We start from the raw sequence: 14,559 nt of genomic DNA, 5'->3' as shown, positions 1-14,559 counted from the left end.
CGAGTAAGTCACCTCAAGACAGTCCCCATTCAACCCCTGAGTTATCCTAGGACACTCTAAAGAACCCTATATGCCCCCAAATCCAGAAAAACTACCCGGACCCACGGGGGTGCCAGTGGGGGACTCCAACCACGAACAAGGCTAAATTAGTCCAGAGCCAAAAGAACATTCTTATGCTTCCTATCTCCCCCTTCCATTTTCCTTCCCCTTAATCTACTCAGAGAAGTCCAGCTTCTGCCTTTGTTTTCCCTTAGATTTTTAGAGAGAGTTGGGACAGAACTGTTTCTCAGGTAGAAAACAATGAAGACCTTGAAAGAGTTTTCAGATTCAAACCTAAGGCCAACTTCCCTTGGAGGACAGTGGATGAAGAGGGCAGCTCGGAAGTGAGGTGTCTCCATAGTGAAGAAGTTAAAGGAGGAGATACAAAGGTAAGAGATGGCCCGAGGCGGGGGTGGGGTGTGGCGGGGGTCCCACGGGGGGTCCCACCCCTTCGCCTGATTGAGGATTGTGGTTTGGAGAACGGAAGGAGGAGGGAACCCCATTGGGGTGTCCTATCGTATGTGCCTAGATCTCAGACTTTCCAACATCAGACACATGACTCTTTTTAAAGAGTCTGAAGCAGCTCTATGCTTTCCTCTTCTCTCCTTTCTTACTTTCCTTTCCTTTTCTCACTGGGAGTCTCCTGTATTTATTTGAGAGAGAAGAGGTAGAATCAACCCAGCAAACAAAATAAGTACAGGCTGCTGACTCAAGCAGGAAGTACTAGAACAAGGGTAACATGCTCATTTCTGGAGAATGTCCATTTATAAAAAAATGAAACTAATAGGAATTTATACTGCAGTTGGTGAAACAAAGATTTCACATTCCAAGTTTCAGATTGAAACTGTAAAAAGTTACGAAAAGATTCAGAAGAGATTTACATGAACTATTAAGAGACACAGACCAATATTTGGTAGATAGCAAGCCGCATTCAAGAAAGTAAGATGAGTGTTATAAATGGCAATGTGTGCTTTTCCCATCTGGGGAAAGAAGGTTACATTCGTGACATCAGAAGGTCTGAGTTGTGGCCCTGGATTTTCCACGAACTTGCTAGCTGACCTTGGGCAAGGAATTTAACTCCTGTAGCCCTCAGCCATCTGTAAAATGGGCACAGCATTGCTGTACTTACCTTATGGGATTGTGAACACCGACTGTGATTACGGTATAAGAGCGCAAACTGCTGTAAAACGGAAATCATTAAGTTTTCTATGACACCTCAGAACTTGCCTTCAAATGCGGCTCTTCACAATTCTTGGAAGAGGCTGGGTGCCAGAAAAAACAAAATTCAAAAACTAAAAAAAAAAAAAAACCTAATGAGAGGGCTACCCGTTCTAAGGAAAATTAACCTCCTGGCCAGGGAAAAAAGGCGTTTTCATTTAAATGGGCCCTTTGCCCTTCCTTCACCTCACACCCAAAGGAAAGAACAAGAAAGGACCCATTATCCAGGCAAACAGTGTAGAGAGCGTGCTCCAGGTGCAGCAGATCTGCCAGATGACAGGACAGGTGTCCCTTTGTCCCTACCTGTTTGGGCTGGGCCTCTCCATCCTGCCAGACGTATCCCATGGTAATAAAGGTTAGGACCAGGTGTGCCAGCCGCTGTTCCCGGTAACCCGTGAGGAACTGACAGTTCAAGAGTGGCATCTGTTCAAGAGAATTTCCAGAGATTACCAGCTGCAGGGGTGTGAAGGGTGTAGGGGTTCTGTGGCTTGAAGGGGTTATATTTCAGTGACGGGGATCCACACCCCCCCCCTTTCTGCCCTGATCTGAGGTAGAGGAGGTATCCCAGATGATATTGTTCACGAAGTACCTACACCAAACCGTCTCCATGGTGGTGCTCGACACTGGCCACCATCACTGACAGCTTGGGTAGAGTGTTCTGGAATAACTCAGTCCCAAGACTGACATCCTTTGTTAAACGGGAGTCTCCCGGGGCAACTTTTACAATCCTGCCTTATCAAAGCACCTCTGCATAACGGGGACCATTTAACCCTAATTGTGGGCGATACTGCCTCTGTTTAGTACACGGAGGCCGGTGGAGTCAGGAATCTGATCAAACGGGAGGGCGCTGAGCTGGAACGAGAGGTCGTTCAGTTCTTGCCCGAACACTCCCCGTGACCCTGTGACCTCTCCGCGCCCGCTCCCTCCCTGTCAAGATGCGCCACAGAGAGGTGTAGAGGTGATGTCCTTGAAAGCTACACCCTGTACACACGTTAATTATTACTGACAGCCCTGCCTAAGCAAATATTACCAGTTTCTCAGTTTTGCCCCGGCCAACCCCGCCTGTCTCGGGTGACGTCAACAGCCTCTGAGCTCCAGCTTCCCTGTACCTCCCCCTCGGCTTTCCTCCGTCCCCTATCCCTTCCCCAGCTCTAGACGTAGTCTGATCTAGTTCTTCCCAGGTGCCCCTCTCCAGGGTCCGAAGCGCCAGAAGGGGCGGCGGTGGATGTGTGTATCTCTTTAAGCTCCGGGCTCTTAAACGACGAGTGACAAGTGGGCTGGGACCGCGGTTCCCCACGCCCAGCGCCCGGCAGGCAGCCAGCCAGCCAGAGCTGCAGCCTCCCCGAAGGGACTCCTTCCTCCGCCGGCCCCTAGGGGACAACCTTTCTGGGTCTGTCCTCGCTGTGCCTGACTGTTTACTTCACCCTTAAAATTGGCTCTGAGATAGAATCGCGAAAGTTCTCTGCAGGAACTAGCCTGATCATTACGACCACAGTTATAAGGTATTCAGTTATTTCTTCAATACTTATTCTAAGGCGATTACTAAAGTGTCCAAGGCATGGTGCGAAAAGCGACCCAAGCAGGTTGGTACTCCATCTTCCCCCCAACCCACAGGCCAAAACTGAGGGTCAGAGAGGGTACGATATTTGCCCAGAGCCGCAGAGCCAGGAGGGACTGAGCCAGGGTGCTAGTTCAGTTCTGCTGACCACAGCCCTGCCCTCTGAGGTCAGCACTGCCCGAAAGAAATATGAGCGCCATACGTGTAATTTTACATTTTCTATCAGCCACATTTTAAAAATAGCAGAAAACAAAAACCAAAAAAGCCCCAGGTGGAATTAGTTTTAATAACATTTTATCTAAGTCAATGTATGCAAAATGTTTACACATTATCAGTATTAAAAATATCGAGATTTTTACACTCTTTTTATAGTAAGTCTTCAAAATCCAGTGAGTGTCTTACATGCCAGTTTGTCCTGGCCCCATTTCAAGTGCTCAGTAGTCATGAGTGACTGCTGGCTACCTACAGTGCAGCCTCAAGGTAAAGGAATAAGGTCCCAGGATGTTCTGGGGTCACCTTCTAGTTTTCCCTGCTCCGGATTTATAATCAGCTCTCTCTCTGAGAAGCCCCAGTTCCATTTATTGGCAAAGAGTTCCAATACATGGACACTGGGTTTGCTCTTTGCTGCTGGAATGCCACTGTTTCTAGATCCTCTCAGTGGACAAAGCGAGGAAATGTGTGTGTGTGTTCTGTATGTGTGTGTACACATATTATGTACACACACATATAATGTTTGTTTATCCATCAATATATCCACAAAATGTGTGTGTGTGTATATATATATATGTATATGTATATATGTATATATATACATATATACATATATATACATATATATGTATATATACATACATATATATACATATATACATATATATGTATATATACATATATATGTGTATATATGTATATGTATATATGTATATATACATATATATGTATGTATATATGTATATATATACATATATATGTATATATGTGTATATATATATATATATAGAGAGAGAGAGAGAGAGAGAGACGTTTTAGCATCACATGTAGATATGACGTTAAAATGCTAAACATGTCAGATGTCTCCAACTCGAATCTGGCGTTGATCTTATCTTTCCCCCCTTGCAAATTTATAACTTTCATCTCTGATGGTGAAATATTATCCACCATTCATTTACTTATTTATTCATCCTAACATTGGGTTGGCCAAAAAGTTCGTTTGGTTTTAAGTACAAATAAAAGACATTTTTCATTTTTACGAAGAACATTATTGAACAACATATTCACTAACCGAACGAACTTTTTGGCCAACTATATATATATATGTCACATGAATGGAATCATACAATATGTAGCCTTTTGGTTCTGACATGTTTCATTTAGCAAAATGTATTTAAGGTTCATGCATGTGGTTGAATGAATCAATAGCTTTTTCATTTTTGTCACTGTATAGCGTTCCAGTGTATGAATACAGGAGTCTTCCTTCAGACTGCTGTAACAAAGTACCATAGACTAGATGGCTTATAAACAACGGCAATTTGATCCTTAACAGTTTTGGAAGCTGAAAGGGCAAGATCAGGGTGCCAACATGTTTGGGTTCTGGTGAGAACCATTCTGCTGTCTTCTTGCTTCCTCCTCACGTGACAGCAAAAGAGGGCCAGAGAGCCCTGGGGTCACTTTTATAAGGGTATTCATCCCATTTCTGAATATCCCATTCTACTTTCACGACCCAATTACCTTCAGTGTTGGTCAATTTGATGTGTCAACCTGACTGGGCTAAGAGATGCCCAGATACATTATTTTGGGGTGTGTCTTTGCGGACGTTTCCAGAAGAGACTCAGGAAGAGGTTGGGAGACTGAGTAAGGCACATCACCCTCACCAATTCGGGTGGCATCATCCACCCCGTTTAGGGCCTGAATAGAACAAAAAAGTGGAAAAAGGGTGAATTTGCTCTCTGGTTGGGCTGGGACAGCCATCTGCCCCCAACATTAACACTCCTAGTCCTTGGACCTTCAGACTCGGACTGACAATTGCACCACTGGCTCCTCTGGTTCTTGGCTTTCCTGGGCCCCCAACTTGCAGGTAGAAGGAAGATTGTGGGACGTCTCAGACTCCATAATCATAATCACGTGGGTCGATCGCTCCTAATGAAACTCGTCCTATATATCTCTGTATCTCCCATTGGTTCGCTTTCTTGGGAACCCTGACTAATACACCTTCCAAAGGCCCCACTCCTAACAACAGCATGTTGGGGATTAGGATTTGAACATCTGCATTTGGGGGCCACGCGAACATTCCGGCCGTTGTACTCAGTTCAGCCATTCCCCTGTTGAGGGACATCTCGGTGGTTTCCGCTTCATGGGATCATTTACGCACAAGCTTTTCCAAGAACATCAATTTTCAGTTTATGTGGGTAAATACTTAGGAATGTGATTGCTGGGTGATATGGTAAGTCGATGTTTGCCTTTAAAAGATTCTGCCACGGGGCTTCCCTGGTGGCGCAGTGGTTGAGAGTCCGCCTGCCGATGCAGGGGACGCGGGTTCGTGCCCCGGTCCGGGAAGATCCCACGTGCCGCGGAGCGGCTGGGCCCGTGAGCCGTGGCCGCTGCGCCTGCGCGTCCGGAGCCTGTGCTCCGCAACGGGAGAGGCCACAACAGTGAGAGGCCCGCGTACCGCAAAAAAAAAAAAAAAAAAAAAAAGATTCTGCCAGACTATTTTGCATTCCCATCAGCAAAGTGAGGTAGAGTCTCTTTTGGTATATAGCCTCACCAGTGTTTGATGTTGCCAGAGTTTTAAAAAAACGTTAGCTGTTCAAATAGGTTTTAAATTGCCTTTTGTACTTATTAACATAGATACATAGTCCTATGCTTCTCTGTAAGTCACCTAGTTTCATTTTGCTTCCTTCCTGATTAAGACTTGCAAAACTTTCCTCTTATTCTAGAAACTCTGAAGTTTCACCAGGATATCTATGGGTGGTCCCCCGCCCCCACTGTCTTTCTGATAGAAATACTCCAGTCTTTCATAAGATCTGAAACATTTTGTCTTTATGTGTTTAAAGCTTGGCTTTTTCTTCACGCACACTAGTCTACTTGTGGGACTTCTATTTTGTGGAATTGAGATCATCCATTTCTCTTTTTCATATACTTTTGTTTTTCTGATGCTGGCATTTAATTTTTGCTTTCTGCTTTATAAAACCGTTTCAAGGAAGTCCCGAAATCACCATTATTTTTCTATAATCAATGTTTCCCTCATTTATTCGGGTTGATATTGAGCTTTTTGTTTATTTCTTTGCTTTCCAATAGTTCCTTTTACAGAGCAACTTTATTTATTTTTATGAAGTACATATACTGAAGACATTAATTTTTTTTTTTTTTTTAGCAGTATGTGGGCCTCTCACTGCTGTGGCCTCTCCCATTGCGGAGCACAGGCTCCGGACGCGCAGGCTCAGCGGCCACGGCTCACGGGCCCAGCCGCTCCGCGGCACGTGGGATCCTCCCGGACCGGGGCACGAACCCGCGTCCCCCGCATCGGCAGGCGGACTCTCAACCACTGCGCCACCAGGGAAGCCCTAATTCAAATTTTAAAAGCATTGATCTCATCTTTCGGCTTCTGTCGGAGACCAAATGTCCCGTCTCGCCCTCGTCCTTCTTGACTCGCTTATTCTCTTCATATCGTTTGGTCATTTGAGGTTATCCATTCGTGTTCAGGAATGGAGGCCAGGGTCATCAGAATTAGTAACTAATAGAACTTCGCTTATCATGTTTCCAGAATACTCCTGAGCTTCCTCTTGTGAGCTTCCTGTGAGTCCATCAGCTGTCTGTTGTGTTTTGTCCCAGAGGGCTGGAGAAGGCGGACCCTTCCTGGAAGAAGATTGTTGAGTCTAAGCCAGTTAACAAGTTTTTGTCTGTCTTGTTTTGTTTTTTACCAACGTACGGATAGGGGCCTTGGGGGCTTTCTAAGAGTAAGGTGGTTAAGCCTGGAGGTACTGTGAGATTAGAGGTGTAAATTCACTTTCTGTCTTGTCTGTGCCTCAAAAGGACAAGTGTCTTAAGTCTGTAGCTCTATGTGTGGTCCTGGAAGCCATAGCATTTGCTTCTCATGACGGTTTTCCAATTGATTCAGTCTCCATCTGTGGTGGTGAAGTCTAAAGAGTAGTTTTATCCAGTTAGGTGTTTTAGAACTAATTAGAAGCATAGGGACTGGCCACGGATGTTATATTAGTTTCCTAGGGCTGCCCCAAAGAAGGAACACAACAGAAATTTATGCTCTCACAATTCTGGGAGATGAGAGTCTGAAACTAATGTGTTTGTGAGGTTTGTTCCTTCTGGAAGCTCTCGGGGGAGAATCTGTTCCCTGTTTCAGTCCAAGTTTCAGGTGGTTGCCAGAAGCTCTTAGGATACTTTAAGGGACTGTAGCTGCATCACTGCAGTCTCTGCCTTTATCTTCACATGATGTGCTAAACTGTGTCTCTGTGTCCAAATTCCCTTCTTGCTCTAAGCATGCCAGTCCTAGCGAATTTAGAGTGCACCCTAATACAACACACATGACCTTATTTAACTTGATGACATCTGTAGAGACCCTATTTCCAAACGAGGTCATCTTCACAGGTTCCAAGACACAATTTCTGGAGAGAAATTATTCAACACAGGAGAAGTATCAGGGGGATTAATTCCACTGCTGCACTGAGCTGTATCCCCCATGCCCAGGTTTGCAGTAACCAGAAATTAGCTGGACACTCCTGGCCTTTCCTCACTGACACTTAACAAATGAGAAGCACCAATTCAACAAGTTCTTCACTTCCTTTATGGAGGTTGAATTACATAAAGCCCGAGGAAAGCCTTGTACAGAGGACTGTGAAGTTCACATATTGAACTTGAATCTACCTTCCTGCAACCTGCCCCTTGCCTCTGTGCCCTCTTACTCTGAGATGGGAGAGAAAGCCTCGGGGGTCTTCTTTCTGCTTTGGTCGAATGCTTGGCATGGGTACAATAGACTCATTTCTGAATCTGCTATAATTTGATTAATATGGTACAAAAGTCCTTAAGGGTTTTATTCCATCATTTCTCTTGTTTTCCCTCACTCAGATATCTCCTTTTTTCTTCTTTTTGTATTTCTTTGATCATATTAATGAGACTTTAGGCAGCAGGAAAATAAACTCTTAGGCTTAGTTTCCCATCTTCATAGACACTGAAGACAGTGTCTTACATCTCTTACAGGGTTTTAAACCTTGTGCTGGCACTTAGCAGGCATTCCATAAGTATTTTTAAAAGAGTTCGTAATTATAGACGTGAAATATGCATAAGTCAGTGAAGGAGAATTTTGGAGGGGAAAACCTCTTACATGTCTAAAGTCACATGGCGCGCCAGTTGGTGAGATGAAAACAGATGGAGAAGAGACGAGGGGGAAGTGTAAATATATGTATCGAACACTGTTGTGTGGCAGGAAATACAAAAGCACTATTGCAAGAGTCATTTAGTTTTCACAACAATTCTAGGGGCCCCGAATCTCTCCCATGTTATAAATATGGAAACAGAATAAGTAACTCATTAGGTCAAAGTTTATAGCGACTAAGTGATAAAACCAAGAGTCCAGCTCAGGTCTTCCCGAGTCAAATCTATGTTCTTCCGATAACACCTTCTTCTTATTCCTGTGGGGTCATGTCAGTTCTCCCAGGATCAAGGAGTTTCACCAGTCCTTACATATTTGGGGGAAACATTGCTCATCTTGTCTCATACGTGGCATTTGCAGACTTAGCAATGATTTCTGAAGAATCTGCCCGCCCTGACTTTATAACTGGGAAAGTCTCTTGACTCAACTATTCTGTAAAACGCTGACAGGGAGTCAATGTGGCTTCGCTCACCGGGGGGGGAGCCCTGACCATGTGGCTTGGCGTAATGGGCACTGAGCATTTTCACACTTGTCCTTCCCCAGCTAGGTCTTACTCTTTGGTTTCCTGACACTTCTCAACCAGACTGGCTTCCTTTTTTAAACACATGCTTGTTGAGTGCTCAGTTTGTTCCAGGGACTGTTCTGTGCAGGCTCTGGAAATTTTAGGGAAACACACTTGCCATACCAGAAGCAAGTGTCATTCTACGCGTCATGAAGGGTGAGATCGTTTTAGTTTTGTGGATAAACTCAACAGCAGTGATCGGTCAGCTGGCCCACTTCCACAATGCTGAGAAAGGAAAATGGTGTGAGGATGAAAATAGGGTAGTGAGAAGGGGTTAAGGAGAAGAATACAAAACTTTTCACCTCGTTCACTTGAGCTCGAAGCTGGTGACTTTCAATCAAGTGAGGAAGTCGGTTGGCGATTTCCATCCAAGGTCTATAGTGATCAGGGAGTTCTTTCTGCATTCAAAAAATAAAAATGTCTCAGTATTTTAGACCTCTCTGGGAAGTAGCTTCGTGTGGTAGCTGTTTTCAGATTTCAGTCTTAAGGCAGAATTCAGGTCGATTCCACTCAACAAATATTGAGAATTCACCATCTGCTGTACCCTATGCTAGGCACTGCAGATGCACAGGTCACTAAAATACAGTCCTTGTGGTGAGGGAGCTTACGGTCTAGTAAGGGGTAAATAAAATGTAATCAGACATACCCAATGCAGTGTAATATGTTCAATTAAGGATATGTGTAAGCTTAGCAACCAGCTGAAGAGGAAGTGGTTAATTCCGTCAACTGTGCTAGGGAATTAAATGTTCATAGAAATATGATAGTTGGGGCCAGTAGTAGGGTCCGCAAGTGACTTTTCTAGTTGGAACTTTTAAGATGGGAAGGCAGTGAAACAGAGGAGATAGTGGAGAGATAGAGATAACTGTGCTTCTTGGGATGACAGACGATTCAGTGTCACTAGAATATAAAGTTCAAGAGACAGGATGATGGAAGATTTGACCAGAAAATCAGATCAAATATGCTTCTTATTGACTACATAAGAATTTTATTTTTATGTATGTTGGTGACATGATTCAATCTGAATTTTAGGAAGATAACTTTGCTTTGGGATGTTAAGATATAAAGTCAGATTAGGAAGCCTTTGAAATATTGTCTGAAAATTAAGCTCAGGCAATGGCGGTGAATTTGGAAAGGAGAAGGTATGTATTCAAAAATATTTGGAAAATAAAATTGAAATAATTAAATTTAGGGGCAGGGATGGGGCTAAAGGCAAGGTGATCCTTAGCCCAATAGCACAGTTTATTTGCCCACTGTGGGTCGTCGGTTTAGCCAAGAAGAACACGGGTTGGACTTCAGCAACTCTGACTCTATCCCAAGAAATGGCAAACTGCAGCAAGCTACACTCATTGTTGTAAATAAGCTTTTATTAGGACACAGCCAAGTTCATTTGTTTCCACATTGTCTACAGTGGCTGTCACTTTACAATGGCAGCGTTGCAAAGTGGCAGCAGAGACCATATGGCCTGCAAAGCTTAAAATATTTACTGTTTGACCCTTTACAGGAAAAGTTTGCCAACTCGTGACCTGTCCCCAGGGTCTGGGCCTCCTTTTACAGAGTACAGTCTGCAAGACTGAAATGTTTTGTCTCTGGGTTAAGAAGGAGAGGCGGCGAGGATGATTTCCATGTTTCCGAATCAGATGACTGAATGAATTGTTGAGAAGACAAATTGAAACAGCAATGCAGGTGGAAGTCAAAGAGAGGAGGACATACAATAGTGAATTTGTTTTTAGATATGTCCAACCTAAAAATATCTGTGGAATGTCAAGATATGGCTATATACTGGGCAGTTGGATATACAACTGGAAGCTCAGGAGAGAATTAATATTAGAAATATACAATCGGGGGCTTCCCTGGTGGCACAGTGGTTGAGAATCCGCCTGCCGATGCAGGAGACACGGGTTCGAGCCCTGGTCCGGGAAGATCCCACATGCCGCAGAGCAACTAAGCCCGTGAGCCATGGCCGCTGGGCCTGCGCGTCCGGAGCCTGTGCTCCGCAACGGGAGAGGCCACAACGGTGAGAGGCCCACATACAGCAAAAAAAAAAAAAAAAAAAAAAAGAAATATACAATCGGGAGGCATCACAGTAGTGCAAATTCCACATTGTGGTAAAAACCACAAGTGGGTATAAGACCGTTTGGGAGAAGTTGCCAAGTGAAAGGAGAAGGCTTAGAATCAGCGCACTGTGGAGATACTTACAAGGCAGGCAGAGGAACTGAATCCAGCACAAAAAGACAACTACAGAGGCTAAATGAGCCAGAAGAGAATCACCCTATAGAAGTCAAGACATTAGAGGATTTCTCAGAAGTAGGGATTCATCAGATGGCCAAATGCATCATTTAAGTAAGGTTACCCCTTTGGAAGACAAAACTAAATGGTCACTAATATATCAATATATACACCAGTCTTTCCACGTATATGGCATAGAAATTCAGGTCAGGGTCACGGAAACGGGGTTCAAATTTTAGTGTGCTGAGGAGGGAAGAAAACAGAGATTGAAAATGTGAATTACTTTTTTTGGGAGAGCCATAAGCTGTAACAAGGGGACAGTTTGTGTTTGAGAGCTGTTCCCACTTTCGAAGGGGAAACTTGAGGGGTTTACAGCCTGCTAGTGTAAGAGGCGGAGATTGAAGAGGAAGGAGAAAGGGACTAATTAGAAGTAAAGGGTCGTGAGGAGGAGGAGGAGGAGAGGAAGAGCCCAAATGGAGCACCTGGCTGCGAAGAGCTGGAAGGAGAAAGTCTGGAGTTTGAGGGATTCATTTCTTATGGACTCAATTTCTCAGCAAATGGTGAAGATTCCGGTTATATGACTTGGGGAGAGGGGTGGGTGTTAAATTAATTATCGGAGGGAAGGGAAGAGGAAATTAAACATAAAAATGCAAATAAATTAATATATTGCAATATATAATATGTATATTATAATGCATTATAATGACTTTTAAAACCCAGGGAAGTTTGAAAACTCTAAGTGTGGAGTGCTGTAGATCTGTAAGTTACCAATAAGTCACTTGTTGGAGATCCTCTGTCTCTCAGACTCTAAAATAAAACTGGGTGAATCTAACATCCAATGCACAATCTTTGAAAATTATAGACTTTATTTAATCCTCTGCTTCCTATCTTTGCCCCTGAATCAATTTAGGACAAATTGGACACCCTTCACTAGCTTTCCCAACAAATCAAATTACACCAAACATCATAATTTAACATTTTTAATATAGATGTTGTGCAGGAGGGGGAGATTTTACCCTCTACTCCTCTTGAGTTCTTGTGTCCAGAGTCAATAAAATTGACACAAAACAGATTAACAGGAGAAAAAGAAAGAAATTTTAGTTTGTGTGTACAGAGGTCTCATGCAAATGGGACCTAAGAAGCGGCCAAAGCAGGCTTTTTATACTTTGTAGACAAAGAGACAATAAATCTGTGAGGAATGGACAAGACAAAGAAACTTAGGCTTCAGGTGCTTATCTAAACAGAGTTTGGTCTTGGGGTCGTCAGTTAAAGAAGTAACAGGGTTTTATTTATTCAGGCTTCTCGGCTTGAATTCCCTACCTCTGGTGGTAAGGGTGTCCTATCTCCAGATGCGGGGAGGGTACCTTTCATAGGAGAGATTCATTTCCTGCTTTTAGGGAGACAGAGAAGAGGGTCAGATTTCCTCTTAAATTGACTGTTTCTTAAGTAACTTTCACCCCAAATAATCAATATGCATTGAGGCATATTCATGGGTGACTTGCCCTGGGCCCCAACAATACAGATATTCACAAACAGGAAATCACACCCTTTTCTCCTCATGCATTCCTCATCCATTACCTCAGCTTCTGAGAGGCAGAGTCCACTCTGCTCCCTTACTCTTCTCCCAGAGAGAACATTTATAAGCAGAATGGTATCATTTTCCCTAGCAGTGCTCAGCCGTAGTGCAGAATTGAAGAAAGCTGCTAAGTGACCCACGTTTGGGTATGTACAGAGCAGTGGTCCAGCTGAGAATGCTCGCACACATAAAGGCAGAGAGATTAATGGTAAACTGACTCTGAACTGGCAACTTGTTTTTCTTCTCATCTATATGATGCCTGTGTTTTATGAACAAAAACCGAATGCAGCTACAGAGACAAAGGAATATAATATTTATAAAAGAAAATCACAGAAGCAGACTCATAGTATTCAGAACCCCTTTTAAAGTTGGTTTGAAGAAAAGCTGTAAGTAAATCCGTCCTTCCTTCTTTGATGCCTAGAGAGGGGTTCATATTCTGAGAGTTAAATTAGAGCATCCTGGGGGATTCCCTGGCAATCTAGTGCTTAGGACTTGGCACTTCCACTGCGGTGGTCCAGGTTCCATCCCTGTTTGGGGAACTACGATCCTGCAAGCCATGATGAACAGCCAAAAAAAAAAAATTAAAGCATCCTGGATTTCTGCTTCCTGGCTTGCATGGGCATCCTTAAATACTACATTTTGTCTCAATCTAAGCAGCACTCTATTCTTGAATATCTCTTTTTCTTTCTCCTTAGATTCCTAGAGGCTTCTTTTCTTTCCTTCTCTTCATCCTCTCTCTTCTTTAAACAGTTCTAGTCTTTGGACTCTGGTATCACCCCACAAATGTAAGAAAACCATGAGCTGTGAGAACCTCTGGGTTCTCCGAGTGTGGTTCCCATCCAGCAGCATCAGCATGATGTGGAAACTTCTTAGACATGCAAATTCTCGGGCTCTACCCCAGACCTACTAAACCTGAAACCAGCTGCCTGTGCTTTAGCAAGCCCTGTAGGTGGAGCTAATGAACCCCAAAGTTTGAAAACCACAGATGTGGGGACCTTGAAGGAAAGGGAGAAAGAATTTTAAAGCTAGTTCATAATCCATTAAAAATGTATTCACCCTAAGTGTCCATCGACAGATGAATGGATAAAGAAGATGTGGCACATATACACAATGGACTATTACGCAGCCATAAAAAGAAACAAAATTGAGTTATTTGTAGTGAGGTGGATGGACCTAGAGTCTGTCCTACAGAGTGAAGTAAGTCAGAAAGAGAAAAACAAATACCATATGCTAACACACATATATGGAATCTAAAAAAAAAAATGGTTCTGATGAACCTAGGGGCAGGACAAGAATAAAGACGTAGACGTAGAGAATGGACTTGAGGACACGGGGAGGGGGAAGGGTAAGCTGGAACAAAGTGAGAGAGTGGCATGGACATATATACACTACCAAATGTAAAACAGATAGCTAGTGGGAAGCAGCTGTATAGCAAAGGGAGATCAGCTCAGTGCTCTGTGACCACCTAGAGGGATGGGATAGGGAGGGTGGGAGGGAGACGCAAGAGGGAGGGGATATGGGGATATATGTATATGTATAGCTGATTCACTTTGTTATGCAGCAGAAACTAACACACCATTGTAAAGCAATTATACTCCAGTAAAGATGTTAAAAAATAAAATGTACTCACCCTTCCAATGGGATTTTCCTCTAGAGATTGAATAAAATGTTGAATTATGTTACTTACTTTTTGATTGCCAGATTTTGTTTTAAGTTACAGTATGGGGGGACAGGATCAGCTGATGAGTTTTTCACTAAATAGCACCCCTTTTGGTATTAGTTAATACTTATCTATCACATCTATTTCAAAACCTATATACAATTTCAATATTCTACTAATGAATATTGTGGTAATTGCTTACAATATTTCACTATCATTAACAAGTTTGAAAGAGGCATCCTTATACATGTGTTTTTAGATGTTTTCTCATTATTAGGACAAATTGATAAATGTGGATTTACTGGATTAAAGATTTTGCACACGGAAAGGTTAAGAGCTG

At 43.2% G+C, this 14,559-nt stretch overlaps 1 protein-coding gene across 5 annotated transcripts in view; it reads right to left on the bottom strand.

The window, feature by feature from the left end:
* IDO2 (indoleamine 2,3-dioxygenase 2) overlaps window positions 1-14,559 on the bottom strand; it is a 44,626-nt gene that overhangs the window by 23,808 nt on the left and 6,259 nt on the right. The window contains exons 2-3 of one of the 5 annotated variants that reach the window (XM_059049321.2): window positions 9,060-9,155; window positions 1,561-1,680 (exon numbers count right to left, since the gene is read on the bottom strand). In XM_059049321.2, coding sequence (XP_058905304.1) covers window positions 1,561-1,680; window positions 9,060-9,155 — 216 coding nt within the window. Of the gene's footprint in view, window positions 1-1,560; window positions 1,681-1,846; window positions 2,250-2,782; window positions 2,888-9,059; window positions 9,156-14,559 lie in introns of those variants that run through there. The other 4 variants (XM_067022498.1, XM_067022495.1, XM_067022497.1 and 1 more) reach the window with 4 other exon arrangements.

Source organism: Kogia breviceps, chromosome 20 (genome assembly GCF_026419965.1).
Source record: "Kogia breviceps isolate mKogBre1 chromosome 20, mKogBre1 haplotype 1, whole genome shotgun sequence".
Lineage (NCBI taxonomy): Eukaryota > Metazoa > Chordata > Mammalia > Artiodactyla > Physeteridae > Kogia > Kogia breviceps.
The sequence above is the reverse complement of the archived record's forward strand: the minus strand, read 5'-3'. Positions and strand labels throughout refer to the sequence as shown.